This window comes from Mustelus asterias, chromosome 18, assembly GCF_964213995.1.
Source record: "Mustelus asterias chromosome 18, sMusAst1.hap1.1, whole genome shotgun sequence".
NCBI lineage: Eukaryota > Metazoa > Chordata > Chondrichthyes > Carcharhiniformes > Triakidae > Mustelus > Mustelus asterias.
Window position 1 is genome coordinate 20,021,398 of NC_135818.1, and position 19,189 is coordinate 20,040,586.

General features: G+C 45.8%; 1 protein-coding gene and 1 pseudogene across 2 annotated transcripts in view; one reads left to right on the top strand and one right to left on the bottom strand.

The window, feature by feature from the left end:
- jmjd7 (jumonji domain containing 7) overlaps positions 1-2,633 on the top strand; it is a 30,923-nt gene extending 28,290 nt beyond the window's left edge. The window contains exon 8 of one of the 2 annotated variants that reach the window (XM_078233487.1): positions 720-2,633. In XM_078233487.1, coding sequence (XP_078089613.1) covers positions 720-808 — 89 coding nt within the window. In that variant the 3' untranslated portion in view covers positions 809-2,633. The remainder of the gene's footprint in view (positions 1-719) is intronic. The other variant, XM_078233488.1, reaches the window with a different exon arrangement.
- A 14,794-nt stretch (positions 2,634-17,427) lies between these two features.
- Positions 17,428-17,629, bottom strand: LOC144507432 (U2 spliceosomal RNA; annotated as a pseudogene).
- Between the last annotated feature and the right edge of the window lie 1,560 nt (positions 17,630-19,189).

Below are 19,189 nucleotides of genomic sequence, written 5' to 3' on the forward strand. Positions count from 1 at the left end.
TAGAGCCTGGATGGGGTTGTTATCAGTGCAGGCTTAATGGGCCAAATGGCCTTCTGCACTGTAGGGATTTTATAATTCTATTATTGAAAGGTTAGCTTTTGTTACAAAGTGGATTTTACATTGTTGCCTTAAAAGCCAGTATTTTGATAGCTCTTTTTTGACAATATCCATCTGAGCTGCTGCTTTTAATGTTCTATGAATCTGAACCTCTAACGAGCTCTTCCACACCATCTAATATTCCTCCATTTTTCACTTACTGACAGTGTATCCCATTTACCTTTCCCCATTCCACCTTATTGCAATCTCCTTTCAAACTTCCATTCGTCCCCAGAATGGGTTAGCAATTCCCACTGTCGAATTTTGTGCAAATTTGGACCCCACGACCTCTAACCGGACAGTTGTTATACACGACCAGAGCAAAACAGGTGCTGCCACAAACACACTGTAAAGCTATTCTCCCAGTAATGTGCCTCAGCCCCACACTCAGAGTAGTGCCCTTGACTGTTCCAGGGTGACATTTTTCCCAACACTAACCATCCTGTTGGCTGTCTGGGTGAGATTACCAATTCAAAGACTCATTTGGAACCTGTACTCAATAAGAATGGACGGAGACCGCACCTTCAGCAGAGCAGATGTTTCAAAAACAAAATTGAGGAAATGCCCCTTTTTGTTCTGAGAATGATTGTTGGTACTGAGTTTTTTTCATTTCTCTGTTTCAGTGAATTTCTGGTATGACATGGAGTACGATATCAAATACAATTACTTCCAGTTTCTGGACTCTGTAACGAAAGCGATGAATACAGTGTGATTTACCCAGACAAAGATCCAAGACAGTTTGGGCAGAGACAAACTCGGATCCAGACTTCATGAATTGCTCCATATAAATGTGAACTGCATCAGAAATACTGGGCTTCTTACTATGTGCCTGATTAGTCACTGTGTGACCACTGCAAATTTGTTTTCGCTTTGGTGAAACAGAGCCAATTACCAAGATGAAATCATTGCTACAACCGGAGAGTTCATTTTTCCTGACTATATAACATAATGTGCTAGTGCCTCAAAATCAGTGTCTATAGACCAGACCTTGTGTTTACATGTACGGTTTCTCAGGTTTGAATGAGTCATAGAGGTTTACAGCATGGATAAATGCGGTGCCATTGAATGAACACAAGACGGAGATCCATGAGGTGGTTTTGAAGATCGTGCATTTTGTTCCTAATCACTTCAGGGCACTTTATCTAATTACTAACCTGGTTTAACAGGTAGATTGGTGAAGCAATGACTCAGCTGTATTCTTCAATAGTAGCTCTGTGCAAACTGCAGAACTCCCACTGTTAACGATAATCCATATCAACAGCTCACCAAGCCTCCTTCAACCTACCAAAACCTGCCTTGACCACTGGAACACTGCCTACTGCAGTTTCTGCGCAAAGCTTCATGCTTGGAACTAGATTTATGTTCTATCACTGGGTCAGAATCCACTCTGACTCTGAGAGTGGTGATAACAGGAGGACCGTAGTAGTTCAAGAAAGCGCTCACCACCATCTTTTCAAGGGCAATTAGGGACAGGCAAGAAATGGTGGCCTTGCCAGTGACACACATCCCATGAAATAATATTTAAAAACTCATTGTTCAAATAAGGTTGGACTAACAGATAATCATTAGTATCCCATGTGGAGCACTCCTTCATGACCATTCAGGCTACATTTGCCTTCCAAATGTCAACTGTTTGTGTAGCTTTCAGGAACGTGTAGGTGGCTAGAAACTCAGGAACACAAGGTGCCAACTGCGTGTCAAGCAATGTGTTGAGTGCGCACTGAATATTTTACTCTACCTCATTAATAGCGATAAGCAGAGCATAAAGAGTGGAGAACAGTGGTATATGAACTTCAATCTACAGATGTGACTGATGGGCACAAAGTAAAATAGTATTATGGGATAACTTGGATGTCCCTGTTTTCCAACATATATTCTGTATTTGTTGAATAATAAAATAAGCGTACGATAAATATCGTTATTTAGGGTGAGTTGTCCTAACTGTTTTGTCATTTGAACTATGAGGCGAACAGTAGTTTAGACACAGCACCCACTAAACAACACTTTGCCAACAGTGTTGCAAACACCCTGAACTGCACAGTGGCATTCGTGTTTCTCTGCATGACACCACAGGATTCCTTAGTGGATTCCATCCACTAAACCAGTGCCAATGGGAGGGGGGGTATGGTGGGGGCAGGCTCTTAATTTTAAATCCACTCAATCCCGAAACATGAATTGATGACCGACTCTCCAATTTGCCGATTATGTGCTCACCTCATTGCCTGTTAACTAACATGGAGCCCTTTGTTGAGCTGTCAGGATGATCAGTGTAGGAGGAAATGAACGAATTGAGTCTTTCGAGACCATGTAGAACTTCAACAAAAGCGGCTTTATTCAACATGCATGAGGGAGAGCAGAACTCGTGGCTGTAACTGCAGCTTGCTTCCGAGCTACTTTACTGAGCATTGGGGTCTTACAGATTCTCATACCCCTTTCTTTACATTACAAAGCATTACATTTACATCAGATCGTCATATTGTTACTTTGAATTGGTTGCAGTTCTGTTTTTGATTACATTATATGGTTCCATTGTCTTGTGTGCTAGTTTTTAATCATTGTTTGGACATCTGTCTACCTGTTTACAATATCAAAGCGTTGGGTTTGTCAAACTGATTTCGATGGGGTGTTAATTGTCCCATCTTCTGAATATTTGATTATGTTTTCAGAGGCACAATGGTTCCTCTAGATCTTTTGAAGCCTTGATAATTGATATCAATTCTGATATGATTGTTGTAACCTTGGAGCGATACCACCTGGGATGTGACTGTTTATAGTTATTTGTATTTTGTCCCATCTGCCTGCAGTGCGTGTGGACACTGTCTGTTTAATCCTTTCCATTCATTCCTCTCCTGCTGCAGCCCACACTCCCTGGGTTTTGCCCCACTACAATCAGATCACCAGATACTCAGGCCAATCTCCAGCTGGTTCGCAACCACTAACCCACTAAAAGACCCCCAGGTTCCAGGGTCAAGTTCTCTGTTTCCTACTCCTGTTCTTTGAAGATATTGTTTTAGTAAATTGCATGTGTTTGGAACCTTTAATGTAGTCAGACTTCCCAAGGTGCTTCACACGAGAGTTTCCAGATAATATTTGGCACTGAACCACATGAGATGTTAGGACAGGTGACTAATTTGGCTTTGAAAAGCATCGAGCAGCATCAGGGGGGATCATTTAGAAGACATTCAGGACTTTGGAGAGGAACGTGAGGTTGGGTAAACAAATTATTCTTTCCATTTAAGACTCTGCCTGTTGGATAATGGAGTTGACGTGAAAATCATACAGTGGAGTGAGTGAATAATGACTTTAATCAAGCTTATTCGTAACTTCAGATTCTGACACAGTCCTGCATGCAGCAAGACCTGGATAACATTCAGGCTTGAGCTGGTATGGGGCGAGTAACATTCGCACCACATAAGTGACGGGTAATGACCATCTCCCAACAAGAAAGAATCTCCTCGTCCCCCATTGATATTCAATGGCATTACCATCACTGAAGTTACACCAGCAACATCAAGCTCACGATTGACCAGAAATTTAACTCGACCAGACACATAATATGGTGGCTGCAATTGCAGGGGTGACATGGTAGCACAGTGGTTAGCACTGCTGCCTCACAGCGCCAGGGACCCAGGTTCAATTCCGGCTCAGGTCACTGTGCGGAGTTTGCATGTTCTCCCCGTGTCTGCGTGGGTTTCCTCCAGGTGCTCCGGTTTCCTCCCACAGCCCGAAAGACGTGCTGGTTAGGTGCATTGGCCATGCTAAATTCTCCCTCTGTGTTCCCGAACAGGCGCCGGAGTGTGGCGACTAGGGGATTTTCACAGTAAATGTAAATCTACTTGTGACTAATAAATTTTTAAAAAGCAGGTCGGAGGGTGAAAATTCTGCAGCAAGTAACTGCTAACACCCCTTCCACCACCATCAGGACACAAGTCAGGTGGGTGATGGAATACTCTTCATTTGTCTGGATAAATGTAGCTCCAACATCACTGACAAAGTTCAACACCATCCAGGACAAAGCAGCCCACTTGGTTGGCACCCCACCCACCACCATTGCACATTGGCAGCAGGATCCACCAGATACACTGCAGCAACTCACTAAAGCTCCTATAACAGCACCTTCCAAATCCGCAGCCTCTACCATCTAAGACAAGAAGGGCAGCAGACGTGAGAATATTGCCACTTTCAAGTTCCCTTCTAAGTCACACACCATGCTGACTTGGAACTATATCGTCGCACCTTCACTGTCACTGAGTCAAGCCTCCAGAACTCCTTTCCTAACAGCACTGTGGGTGTCCCTACATCATGAGGACTCTAGCGGTTCAAGAAAGTGGCTCACCATCACCTTAGGAGCAATTACAAATGGGCAATAAATACTGGGTTTGCCAGTGATACCCACATCCCATGAATGAATGTTTTCACAGTAACTTCATTGCAATGTTGACCTAAGTCTACTTGTGATAGTAATAAATAAACTTTAAACTGAATGTTTATAAATCATGTGTCCAACTATCCACACAAACCTCCTCTCACCTCATTTAATCTAACCCTACTTCATTAATGCTGATGGTCTAAACAGAGCAGAGCTTTGTACAGCTGTAACAAAACTTCCACCTCTTTATATTTTTAACCCTCTAGTTATACAGACTTCCACTGCCCTAACCTCTCACAATTTTAATAGTACTTATATCTGTGTGCAAAATAGATGACCCTGCACTCACCTGCATAGAAACCAATTTGCCGTAGGTTTGAGGCAATGCTTGGCATTGATTTTGTTTTTGAGTTAAAATAGAATTTGATTCAATAGCAATGATTTTCTTGGTAAAATCTTTTGAGAAAGCTGATTTGAAAATTTCCTGAACACATGCTACCTATGCCTATGTTATTAGGGAATATGTCAGTATTCATTTGCTATGGTGTTACCACGTAAATCAAAAGGTTGTATTCCAGCTAATAGTAACTTTCAAATGAAAATTGGATATATACTTGAAAAGGGCGATTGGGAAAGAGCAAGGGGACATGGGACTAAGTGGCTGGTTCCTTTAGAGTTGGCAATAGCATGATGGACCAAATGGCCTTCTGGAGAGACAGCCCGGCTATCAAAACCTCAGCCTTAATGTGACGTTGACATAGGCTCAGCCATATACAGTTCCACTATTCTGATTTCCATTACACACAAGTCCTGTGATCCTCTGGGAGTCTGTTCTGGCCAAGAGGAACCTAAGCTTAATGTCCCAAGCCAAAGTAATTTGATAATTGTGGACGTGTCGGTGAGATGTGTTGATAGCACCGCCTCAGTTGCCCCAAGTCTGAGCTTATCCGCATCAGGAATGCCAATTGATCCTGGGACAGAACCTTACTCTGGAACTTCTAAACACCCCACGTTGGGCGGCGCGGTGGCACAGTGGTTAGCACTGCTGCCTCACAGCTCCAGGCACCTGGGTTCGATTCCCGGCTTGGTCACTGTGTGGAACAAAGAAAATTACGGAACAGGCCCTTCAGCCCTCCAAGCCTGCACCAACCATGCTGCCCAACTGAACTAAAACCCCCTACACTTTCAGGGACCACATCCCTCCATTTCCATCCTATTCATGTATTTGTCAAAACGCATCTTAAAAGTCACTATCGTATCTGCTTCGACTACCTCCCCCAGCAGCAAGTTCCAGGCACCCACCATCCTCGTGCATCTTCTTTAAACCTTGCCCCTCACACCCTAAACCTATGACCCCTGGCAATTGACTCTTCCACCCTGGGAAAAAGCTTCTGACTATCCACTCTGTCCAAGCCCCTCATAATCTTGCAGACTTCTATCAGGCTACCCCTCAACCTCCGTCGTTAGGTGAGTTTATGGTTGGTGCAGGCTCAATGGGCCGAATGGCCTCCTTCTGCACTGTAGGATTCTATGATTCCGGGACGGGCGTGGCAGTAAAAGTCCAGCCTGTGTCTCTGAAAAGAAGGAGAGATCCCTGACCTAAATTTAAAACAGTTAACATTTAGCAGGTAGCGTCTGGTTTAACTATTGCAATGCCTTTAATTGGCTTGTGTGACTCCCTCTTGCTCCATCCAGAATGACAGGTTAATAGAAACAGAAAGTGCTGGAAAAATTCAGCAGGTCTGGCAGCGTCTGTGGAGAGAGAAACAGAGTCAACGGCCTGAATTTTACATTCTGAAGTCAGGCGTGTGCCCGACCCAAACACATGTAAAATTGCACAAGATTAAGTTAGGCATGTGTCCCCGTGTCATGGTACACGCGTGTTATACTGAAGTTGGTGCCGTGTGCAGGAGTTTTTTTTCTATGCCGTGTGTCGTGTGACATGGTGACACAGTGGTTAGCACAGCTGCCTCACAGTGCCGGTGGCCCGGGTTCAATTCCGGCCTTGGGTGACTGTGTGGAGTTTGTAGTTCTCCCCGTGTCTGCATAGGTTTCCTCCGGGTGCTCTGGTTTCCTCCCACACTCCAAAGATGTGCAGGTTAGGTGGATTGGCTATGCTAAATTGCCCCTTAGTGTCCCAAGACGTATAGGTTAGGGGGATTAGTGGGGGTAAAAGTATGGGGGTAGGGTTGGAGGAATGGACCTGAATAAGACGCTCTGTTGGAGAGTTGGTGCGGGCTCGATGGGCTGAATGGTCTCCTTCTGCACTGTAGGGATTCCATGATTTTTAAAAATTTGTTCACTGGGTTTGAATTCATTTTTTAAAATTATTGAACATTACTGAGATCCTATCAGTTTGTTCGGAGCCGCAGGTTTCAACTTCCCATTTGAGCCTGGGGCACCTTTCTGTCTCTCTATTGCCCGTGTCAATGACAGCCAGGCGACGGAGCTAAGGGCTGAATTTAGCTGAGAATAACGGGGCCTGCGCCCCAGTTGGGAAACTGCCATTGGCGTCGCACTAATGGAGATAGGGAGGTGCTGGGGGACTGAGTGGGAAATGGGCCTCCGACCAATTGTTATGTCGGTCACTCAGAGCTAAAGAGAAACCCGTCTCGTTAAATACAGATACAGGGAAGAGGCTGCAATGAAATCAGAGCTTTTAACCTGCACAATAACAGGAGACTGAGATTGACAGGCTGTAGGAGGAGTCTGTTCAACCCACTATGCCCCTGCTATCCCTTTGAAAGTACTCTCTGATTCATCCAATTGCTCTACTCTTTCCCCACAGCCCTGCAAATTCTTCCCTTTCAAGTTTTTTCCCTTTGGAAAGATACTATTGAATCTACTTATGGGCAGTGGAGCCACAGCCATTGACTATTCAAAAGGCCATTAAGGCCATTAGAAAGCCTATTAACAACTTTTACCTTGCCTTTACGGTTTTGCACTCGTAGCACAGGCAAAAAGGGCAGGCGGGTGTTACTTTTTTAAAAATCAATTTGTCATCCAAGGGCAGGATAAAAGGCCCTCGGAGCAGAAACACTTTGTATTTTATTTCTGATCTTGCTGCTGTCGTATTTCTGAGCTTTGCCAGATTTCCTTTTGCTTCTGCTAGCTTTCTGTGCCAGGGTTCTAACAAACTGATCACTCTGTACACTCCATGTTAATTACTGAAGATATTGACCTTGAAAATCCATGGCCATCTGGTATATTGCCACTGTAATTACATGGGAGATGTGGGGGCTTGAGCTGAGGGTAGGGACTCTCTGAAGGTCAGACTCCCCAAGCCTTCATTATGACCTGGCACGGTGGCACTGTGTTTAGCACTGCTGCCTCTCAGCGCCAGGGACCCGGGTTCAATTCTGGCCCCGGGTCACTGTCTGTGTGGAGTTTGCACATTCTCCCCGTGTCTGCGTGGGTTTCCTCCGGGTGCTCTGGTTTCCTCCCACAGTCCAAAGATGTGCGGGTTAGGTTGATTGACCCTGCTAAATTGGCCTTAATGTCGGGGGTTGGCAGAGTAAATGTGATGGGTTACGGGAATAGGGCCTGGGTGGGATGTGGTCGGTACAGACTCGATGGGCCGAATGGTCTCTGATGCACCATCAATCAAGCAAAGACTAGTTTGTACGCAAGAACAAATAGGCTTTTATTAACAAAAGACTTGGAGCACACCCATGCCGATGAACTGGTCCAGACTGAGGCAGGGGGTGGGGAGCAGTCACCTTTATACCTGGACCAGGGGGCGAGGAGTCCCGGGCAGGGCCGGCAGGGGCGTGTCCAGGCAGGTCACACACACACAGGCAATAAGCTAACAGTGGTTTACCACATCCTCCTCTGTACTGTGGGGATTCTATGATTCTATGACCCAGCCTACAGATACTGCAGGTTTTCATTGGGGGCATCCCAACTGATCCAACAGTAGGTGCAGAATACGATCAGATCCCGTGTATTTAGAAGTGTTTTTTTTAAAAAAGGATTCCCCTCTGAAAGGGTACAACCCCACACTTCATTTGCAGCTCCCAGCAATCACCCCCAGCACCACTACCCCAGCCACCCGCCCGAGCTGCACCTCATCAGCAGCCCAGAGCTGCTGCAATTGAAGAAAGATCCGATGCCCCCTTGAGGGCACGATGCCACGTTGGAGCATTCAGCTCTCTGCCGTTCAGTAGCTTACGGGTCCAAGTCCCACTCCAAAGAGTTGAGCATGTGGGCTTACAGTCCCAGCTCAGTCCCGAGAGAGTGCCACACTGTCTGTGGTGCCAGTGTTCAAGTATTAATCTGCGACCAAGTCCACCCTCTATTGATGGATGTAAGAAATACAACAGTTGCTCTCTATGGGAGCTTGCTGTGCAGAAATTGATTGGCTGGCACATTTTCCACTTTAGAGCAGTGACCACACTTGAGAAAGTGATGAGGCGCCTTGGGACAGACATCCTAAAGATGTGAAAGGTGATTACTAATTATTTCTTTCTTTTTACTGATGTAAGTAGATGAAGGGAACCGCCTCCCCAACTCTCTCCTCCCTCCCCTCACCCACAGCTTCTTCACTGCTACCACAAATTCTAGATCAGTGGCAGATGCTGGACACGACCTGTAAATTTTCATTGGGATCCGGTGCCTGACTCGTTCCCACATCCGCCTGCACAGTCAGGCTAACCTGAAGACAACAAAAACAGAAAATGCTGGAAAAACTCAGCAGGTCTGACGACATCAGTGGAGAAAGAATAGAGCCAATGTTTCACACTGTGTGTGTGGGGGGGTGGGGGGCCACTCAGCATGAAATCGCACTGAGAACAAGAGAACATGATCTGACCTGGGAGCAGATTCTACATTCACTCCTGGGCTTGCGGACTTTGTATGTAATGCCAAGCATGAAATTCAGGCCAAATTTTCAAATTCAGTAAGAAATTTTTTAAAAAAATACTTTTCCAATTCAATCAAATCAAATCCAATTCAGAGTCTCAACAAGTTGAGACATTTCAGATCCAGGCTGACAAGACAGGGCGAGCGACCAAACCACCCTGTCCTGGGCCTGATCTACATGAGCCAAGCTGATTGGAGAAGGGGGAGGTTCCTCCTCCAAGACTTGAGCTCATTTGCACCTTAGCCAAAAGGTCGAGATGCCGCTTTTAAAAATTGCTTCATATGAAACATATGAAGCTTAAATGTAACCTAATGACCTCAACCAAGTGCAGCATCCTATCCATACTACACTTGATCTTAGCCAAAAGGCCGAGAAGCTCTACTGGCTGGCAAGATTGTAAAGGTGCTGTTACACCTATCACTTCACATTACCAGATACTGCTACCTGTCCACTGGCTCCTCATATTTACATTGGAAAGGGTTTATTGGAATAATAAAGAACGCTTTCCTTCAATGGGACAATCTCATCTGAAGCACTCTCATTCTGCCCTCGATTCTTTTCACTAAAAGATTGTCTAAAATTAGTTTTGTATGTAGATTTATTGAAACACCATCAATTGAAGTAACACAATACATAACGATTGCTCTTGAATTCTCTTAGTTTGATTCTGAAACTTCATTCAGAGGGAGAGACCCATGAATCAACCTTTTTATACCTGAAGAAGTATTGTAGAAAAATAATTGTTTAAAATAAAACAATTGAAGGCCAGAGAACTAAAATTCTAAACCAAACACTTGGCAAGTTGCCTCCTCTGGTGGATTGCAACATTTGCATCGATAATTTAAAAATACATTATTTAAAAATACATGTATTGGTGGCACAGTGGGTTGGCGCTGCTGCCTCACAGCGCCAGGGACCCAGGTTCAATTCCGGCCTCGGGTCAGTGTCTGTGTGGAGTCTGCACGTTCTCCCCGTGTCTGCGTGGGTTTCCTCCAGGTGCTCCGGTTTCCTCCCACAGTCCAAAGATGTGTGGGTTAGGGGGATTGGGCAGGCTGAATTAACCCTAGTGTCAGGGGGATCAGCAACATAAATGCGTGGGGTTACGGGAATAGGGCCTCGGTGGGATGTGGTCATTACAGACTCGATGGGCTGAATGACCTCCTTCTGTACTGTAGGGATTCTATGATTCTATGAATGCTTCTATGAATTTGAGTAAATAGAAAAACATAAAAATTAAAATATCCTAAACTGAATTTGTTTTACTTTTACAAACCATGGGCAGGATTTTCCAGCCACGCTCACCCCACAGCCAGGAAATCCTGCCCAAGGTCAACGGATCTTTGCAAGATCAGCCTCTCGCCCGCTCCGATTCCCATGGCGGGCGAGATGGGAAAACTCCCCCTTATAATTTTATCTGTTAACTCATCTTTAAAAGAAGCTTTAATTCAGTGTCCCATATGTTGCTGGCATGACTTCTGGTTGCTGGTTGTGTAGCCTAGAGAGACTGTAGCCTTGCTATGGCAGTTACTTCAGACCAGTTTATTAATACGATATATCAGATAGATTACAGCAGTGATAGTGTAGTGAGTGGTCTGCATGAGTGGCGCTCCTTCATCTCAGTGGGCCCCAAGGTTGAAATCAGGCTCGTTCACTAACCCCATGTGTAAGATTAAATACATTTAATACTCGCTGAATATTTCATCATGAGTTGTAGAAAATGCAGAATCATTTATGTATGAATAGAACTGTTGTCACCTTTAAATGGTAAAAATAAAAGAAATATTTACACTCGGTTGGACGCACGGCTCTCACAGTCAATGTTGTGAGCGATCAGCACGCACCTCACTTCACTCGCCCTTGCTTTACGTGCGAATCACTTCAGTCACACTGGTAGGAAATAAAACTATGTGGACAGAAATCAGTGGAATGTATCGACCCTGTGCATGGGCAGCGGTCAACAAGATCGCTCGTGGGCCGCACTCAGAACCCAGAAGGGCCGCATGTGGCCCCCCCAGGCCACAGGTTGCCATCACTCGGTTACAGAGTATGCATGTTTCTCACCAGTACAGACTGTTCCATTCTCTCTCCCAAGTGTCTCATACATGTTGGCTGATGCCACTGTTACATCATGATGTACAGCACTCATTATCATAACTGCTCCATTAATCCATTACACTACACTCAGCTTTACCCACACTGTGGGTCACAACCTCCAGTGGGGGGGGGGGGGGGGGGTCACAGAAACAGGGGTCACGAGCTCCCCCTCCTCCCAGGCAACAGTGGCGAATGTGGAGACGCGATTCTGGATCGATGCTGCCAATCAGGAGAGGGGCAGACGATGGACCCAAAGCACCTCAGAGAGCACTCCCAACGCCGTGTGTTGTGGGGGTCTGGGATACCTGGGTGCTGAGTTAGTGCTGGGAGAAACATAACCCAGTCACTTAATGTGACCAGGAGGTCGTGCAGCTGAGCTAGTGAGGTAAATGGCGGCTTCAAATTTTCCTGTGTTTCTACTCCTGTTGTGTAAGCTCCTTATGCTGAGCCGGGAACTTTGCTTTACAAGCACTGGCATAAAAGAGGAGGTGCCAGCAGTGGCAGGGGTGAGGGTAGGGGGGGACATTGATGATGGAAGAGGGGCTAATTACTGTATGCGGTGGGATAGATTGGCCAATTACTGTGTGTGGCAGGGGGAGGGACTTACTGTGTGTCTTGTATACTGATGTGGAGATGCCGGCGTTGGACTGGGGTAAACACAGTAAGAAGTTTAACAACACCAGGTTAAAGTCCAACAGGTTTATTTGGTAGCAAAAGCCACACAAGCTGAAGAAGGGGCTTGGAGCTCCGAAAGCTTGTGTGGCTTTTGCTACCAAATAAACCTGTTGGACTTTAACCTGGTGTTGTTAAACTTCTTACTGTGTTGTATACTGGCAGGGATAGAGGCTGATTATTGTGTGGGGTGCGTTGGAGAGGAAAGGGGCTGATTACAGTGTGTGTGGGGGAGGAAGTCTGTGTACAGTGTGAATGTGGCAGGGGAAGAGGAGAGGGAATGATTCGTGTGAACATAGAACATAGAACAGTACAGCACAGAACAGGCCCTTCGGCCCACGATGTTGTGCCGAGCTTTATCTGAAACCATGATCAAGCTGTCCCACTCCCTATCATCCTGGTGTGCTCCATGTGCCTATCCAATAACCGCTTAAATGTTCCTAAAGTGTCTGACTCCACTATCACTGCAGGCAGTCCATTCCACACCCCAACCACTCTCTGCGTAAAGAACCTACCTCTGATATCCTTCCTATATCTCCCATAAAGTAGTAGACCATTTAGCCCCTTGAACCAGCTGCACTGTTTAATAAGATCATTAACAGCCCCCATCACACATATCCCTTGATTCCCTCCAAATCCAAAATCTATCAATCTCAGCCTTGACTCTCGAACATCTATTGATATTCAGGGTAGAGTCTGCACCGACTCTCCGATAGAGTATCTTACCCTAGCCCACCCAGATCCTATTCCCACAACCCCACATATTTACCCCGCCAATCCCCCTCACCTACACATCTTTTGGACACTAAAGGGCAATTTAACATGGCCAATCCACCTATCCTAAGACTGAAGCATAAACTTTCCAATCAGGGTATCACAGCCTCTCTGCACCTACTCCTGAAGCATCTTTAAAAATTTATAGGCGCGATCTTTCTGCCCTGCTGCGCTGAGGTGGGAAATCTAAGCAGGAGGTGAAAAATGCGAATGGTATCACAGAATACTATACCGTGCAGAAGAGGCCCTTTGGCCCATCGAGTCTGCACCGATGCACGAAAGACCCTGACCTGCCCACCTAATCCCACTTGCCAGCACTTGGCCCATAGCCTTGAATGTTATGATGTGCCAAGTGCTCATCCAGGTATTTTTTAAAGAATGTGAGGCATCCCGCCCCCACCACCTCCCAGGCAGCGCATTCCAGACCGTCACCACCCTCTGGGTAAAAACGTTTTTCCTCAAATCCCCCCTAAACCTCCCACCCCTCACTTTTAACTTGTGTCCCCTCGTAACTGACCCTTCAACTAAGGGGAACAGCTGCTCCTTATCCACCCTGACCACATCCCTCATAATATTGTACACCTCGATCAGGTTGTCCCTCAGTCTTCTCTGCTCCAGAGAAAACAACCCAAGCCTACCCATCCTCTCTTTATAACTTAAAATGTTCCATCCCAGGCAGCATCCTGGTGAATCTCCTCTGCACCCTCTCCAGTGCAATCACATCCTTCCTATAATGTGACGACCAGAACTGCACACAGTGCTCCAGCTGTGGCCTCACCAAAGTTCTATACAACTCCATCATGACCTCTCTGCTTTTGTAATCTATACCCTGATTGATAAAGGCGAGCGTGCCATATGCCTTTTTCACCACCTTTCTTTCCGCCTTCAGAGATCTATGGACAAACACGCCAATGTCCCTTTGTTCTTCGGAACTTCCCAGTGTCAGACATTTCACTGTATACTTCCTTGTCAAATTACTCCTCCCAAAGTGTATCACCTCACACTTTTCAGGGTTAAATTTCATCTGCCACTTATCCGTCCATTTGACCATCATGTCTATATCTTCCTGTAACCCAAGACACTCAACCTCACTGTTAACCACCCCGCCAATCTTTGTATCATCGGTAAACTTACTGATCCTACCCCCCCCCCCCTCCCCCCCCACAATGTCATCTATGTCATTTATATAATTGACGAATAATAGAGGGCCCAGCACGGATCCCTGTTGGATGCCACTGGTCACTGACCTTCAGTCACTAAAGCAGCCATCTGTCATCACCCTCTGTCTCCTACCGATTATGAATCCCTGTACCCATGTGCATTTGCTTTCTTCATAAGTTTCCCATGTGGGACTTTGTCATGCCTGGCATCAGGCCATTTGCTATCCACCCAGGCAATTTTGGCCGGCGTAATCAGCCTCACAGCCAGGGGGACGCTAGGCTGAATCAAATATTTATAACTTCGTTTAAATGTGATTAGTAAGTCCAGGATGCAGAAAGCTCACTTAATTTTCCAACTTTGACGGTGGAGATCCTCACCGGTGAGGATCACAGCTGGTCTCCACCAAAGGGGACATGACGTGATGGCCTCGCCAGTGCGACCGGAGGCCATTAAGGCCCCCTGGGTGATCAGAGGCAGGGGTGGGGCAGTGCCAGCCTGGCACTGTGGTAGCGCCAAGGGGGCAGGATCAGATGGGGTGTAGCCAGTCAGGGAAGGGGGGGGGGGGGGAGGGGATGGGGGGGGCGCAGGGGGCGGTCACTGAAAAAGGTTTAGTACCACAAAATTCAATACTGCAGACAAAACAGTCGCAGTTTTACTCCAGCATAAGGATCCATCCAATTTCCCTTGGAAGTCCAGCTTCACCAAACCAAGCGCACAGTCTGCAAGAGTGAGATAAAAGCTTTTAAATTCCACGCCAGTCAGTCCTGGAAAAATCATTTCTTGTTCATTCAGTCGGAAGCGCTATCTAAAAGAAACTCGTCACTAATCCTGATTCCAAGTCTCTAAGCCTGGACATGTGGCTCCCAAGTTTGGCAAAAAAAAAGTTACTAATGAATTTTGTCTGCTTCGGGTACCTCACAACTGTCCAATTTCCTTACGAGCAAGCACATCGTTCTTTTAAGTTCAAAGTTTCAAAGTTTTTAAAGTTTATTTATTATTGTCACAAGTAGGCTTACGATAACACTGCAATGAAGTTACTGTGAAAATCCCCTCGTCGCTACACTCCGGCGCCTGTTTGGATACACTGAGGGAGAATTTAGCATGGCCACTGCACCTTAACCAGCACGTCTTTCGAACTGTGGGAGGAAACTGGAGCACCCGGAGGAAATGCACGCAGACACGGGGAGAACGTGCAAACTCCACACAGACAGTGACCTGAGGCCAGAATTGAACCCGGGTCCCTGGGAGGCATCAGTGCTAACCACTGTGCCACCGTGCCACTATCCATGGCCCAGACCAGAGACAGAATTTGAAGGAAAAGATTTTTAAGCCTCAGGATTGCTAGAAACCTAAATAAAAAATCAGAAGCAGAACAAGTCAATACACTTCTTCACTTGATTGGACCAGTTGCAGATGACATAATTCATGCCAAGCTATCGAGAAGTCAGCTGCCAAATTAAATATTTTAAAATCCTTCAACCTTTATTTGAACCTGAGATCCAATAAAATATTGGAGCTAAATTGGATGAGAGACCAACTGCCTCTGGATCCTGTTAATTCCTTCAGAAATAATCTTGACAAGCTGGCAGAGGGATGTGAATATGGTGAGTTAAAGTCTGACTTCGTCCAGGACAGAATCATGGTGGTTGTTGCAGACGGTTCGCTCTCTGACCTCCGACAAGCTAAAGATGATCTTACTTTAGACAAGGCAACCCAACTACTTAGACATCCTGAGTTACATAGAGTCATAAAATCATAGAGGTTTACACCATGCAAACTGGCCCTTCGGCCCAACTTGTCCATGCCGCCCTTTTTTTTAAAACCCCTAAGCTAATCCCAATTGCCCGCATTTGGCCCATATCCCTCTATACCCATCGTACCCATGTAACTATCTAAATGCTTTTTAAAAGACAAAATTGTACCCGCCTCTACTACTACCTCTGGCAGCTTGTTCCAGACACTCATCACCCTCTGTGTGAAAAAATTGCCCCTCTGGACACTTTTGTACCTCTCCCCTCTCACCTTAAACCTATGCCCTCTAGTTTTAGACTCCCCTACCTTTGGGAAAAGATATTGACTACCTAGCTGATCTGTGCCCCTCATTATTTTATAGACCTCTATAAGATCATCCCTCAGCCTCCTATGCTCCAGAGAAAAAAGTCCCTGCCTATCCAGCCTCTCCTTATAACTCAGACCATCAAGTCCCGGTAGCATCCTAGTAAATCTTTTCTGCACTCTTTCTAGTTTAATAATATCCTTTCTATAATAGGGTGACCAGAATTGCACATAGTATTCCAAGTGTGTCCTCACCAATGTCTTGTACAACTTCAACAAGACGTCTCCACCTCCTGTATTCAATGTTCTGACTGATGAAACCAAGCATGCCGAATGCCTTCTTCACCACTCTGTCGACCTGTGACTCCACTTTCAAGGAGCTATGAACATGTACCCCTAGATCTCTTTGTTCTGTAACTCTTTCTGTTTAAGAAAGGGAACAGAAATGACCCTGGTAATTATAGGCCGGTTAGTCTTACTTCGGTGGTTGGTAATTTGATGGAAAAGGTCCTTAGGGATGGGATTTACAACCATTTAGAAAGATGCGGATTAATCTGGGATAGTCAGCATGGATTCGTGAAGGGCAAGTCATGCCTCACAAATTTGATAGAATTTTTTGAGGAGGTAACTAAGTGTGTTGATGAAGGTAGGGCAGTTGATGTCATATACATGGATTTTAGTAAGGCGTTTGATAAGGTCCCCCATGGTCGGCTTATGATGAAAGTAAGGAGGTGTGGGATAGAGGGACAGTTGGCTGATTGGATAGGTAACTGGCTATCTGATCGAAGACAGAGGGTGGTGGTGGATGGAAAATTTTCGGACTGGAGGCAGGTTACTAGCGGAGTGCCACAGGGATCAGTGCTTGGTCCTCTGCTATTTGTGATTTTTATTAATGACCTAGAGGAGGGGGCTGAAGGGTGGATCAGTAAATTTGCTGATGACACCAAGATTGGTGGAGTAGTGGATGAGGTGGAGGGCTGTTGTGGGCTGCAAAGAGACATAGATAGGATGCAAAGCTGGGCTGAAAAATGGCAGATGGAGTTTAACCCTGATAAATGTGAGGTGATTCATTTTGGGAGGACAAATTTAAATGTGGATTACAGGGTCAAAGGTAGGGTTCTGAAGACTGTGGAGGAACAGAGAGATCTTGGGGTCCATATCCACAGATCTCTGAAGGTTGCCACTCAAGTGGATAGAGCTGTGAAGAAGGCCTATTTTTTTAAAATACATTTCCAATTCAATCAAATCAAGTCCAATTCAGAGTCTCAACAAGTTGAGACATTCCCGATCCAGGCTGGCAAGACGGGGCAAGCGACCATTTACCCTGTCCTGGGCCTGATCTACATGAGCCAAGCTGATTGGAGGAGGGAAAGCAATTCCTCCTCCAAGACTTGAGCTCATTTGCATCTTAGCCAAAGGTCCGAGATACCGCTTTTAAAAATTGCTTCATATGAAACATATGAAGCTTCAATGTAACCTAATGACCTCAACCAAGTGCAGCATCCGCATAGCTACACTTGATCTTAGCCAAAAGGCCGAGAAGCGAGAAGAAGGCCTATAGTGTGTTAGCTTTTATTAACAGGGGGTTGGAGTTTAAGAGCCGTGGGGTTATGCTGCAACTGTACAGGACCTTGGTGAGACCACATTTGGAATATTGTGTGCAGTTCTGGTCACCTCACTATAAGAAGAATGTGGGAGCGCTGGAAAGAGTGCAGAGGAGATTTACCAGGATGCTGCCTGGTTTGGAGGGTAGGTCTTATGAGGAAAGGTTGAGGGAGCTAGGGCTGTTCTCTCTGGAGCGGAGGAGGTTAATAGAGGTTTATAAAATGATGAAGGGGATAGATAGAGTGAACGTTCAAAGACTATTTCCTCGGGTGGATGGAGCTATAACAAGGGGGCATAACTATAGGGTTCATGGTGGGAGATATAGGAAGGATGTCCGAGGTAGGTTCTTTACTCAGAGAGTGGTTGGGGTGTGGAATGGACTGCCTGCAGTGATAGTGGAGTCAGACACTTTAGGAACATTTAAGCAGTTATTGGATAGGCACATGGAGCACACCAGGATGATATGGAGTGGGATAGCTTGAACTTGGTTTTAGATAAAGCTCGGCACAACATTGTGGGCCGAAGGGCCTGTTCTGTGCTGTACTGTTCTATGTTCTATGTTCTTCCCAACACCCTACCATTAACTGAGTAAGTCCTGCCCTGGTTCAATCTACCAAAATGCATCACCTCGCATTTGTCTAAATTAAACTCCATCTGCCATTCGTCAGCCCACTGGCCCAATTGATCAAGATCCCGTTGCAATTGGAGATAACTTTCTTCACTGTCCACTATGCCGCCAATCTTAGTGTCATCTGCAAACTTAGTAACCATGCCTCCTATATTCTCATCCAAATCATTAATATAAATGACAAATAACAGTGGGCCCAGCACTGATCCTTGAGGCACACAGCTGGTCACAGGCCTCCAGTTTGAAAAACAACTCTTTACAACCACCCTCTGGCTTCTGTCAAGAAGCCAATTTTGTATCCATTTAGATGAACAACACGGGAACATCCTGAGAGGAGAGAACACTACTTGAGGCAGAAACCAACTCTCAGACCACCGTATCAGGTCACAGAAACGCAGGAACCATCCAAGTCAAGGAAAGTAATTCTTGAGATACCCAGCAGAGTGACCTAGCCAGCACTGTGGTGCAAACTGACCTCACAGGAAAGATCAGTGTCCTGTGAGCACTGCCCAATACTTCCACTGATGTGGAATTTTTAAAAAACTTTTTTTAATACTTTTCCAATTCAATCAAATCAAATCCAATTCAGAGTCTCAACAAGTTGAGACATTTCAGATCCAGGCTGACAAGACAGGGCGGGAGACCAAAACCACCCTGTCCTGGGCCTGATCTACATGAGTCAAGCTGATTGGAGAAGGGGGAGGTTCCTCCTCCAAGACTTGAGCTCATTTGCATCTTAGCCAAAAGGCCGAGATGCCGCTTTTAGCGTAACCTAATGACCTCAACCAAGTGCAGGCGATCCATACTACACTTGATCTTAGCCAAAAGGCCGTGTCGCGTTACATGTAACCCTCACTATTTGGCCTGGGCTTGC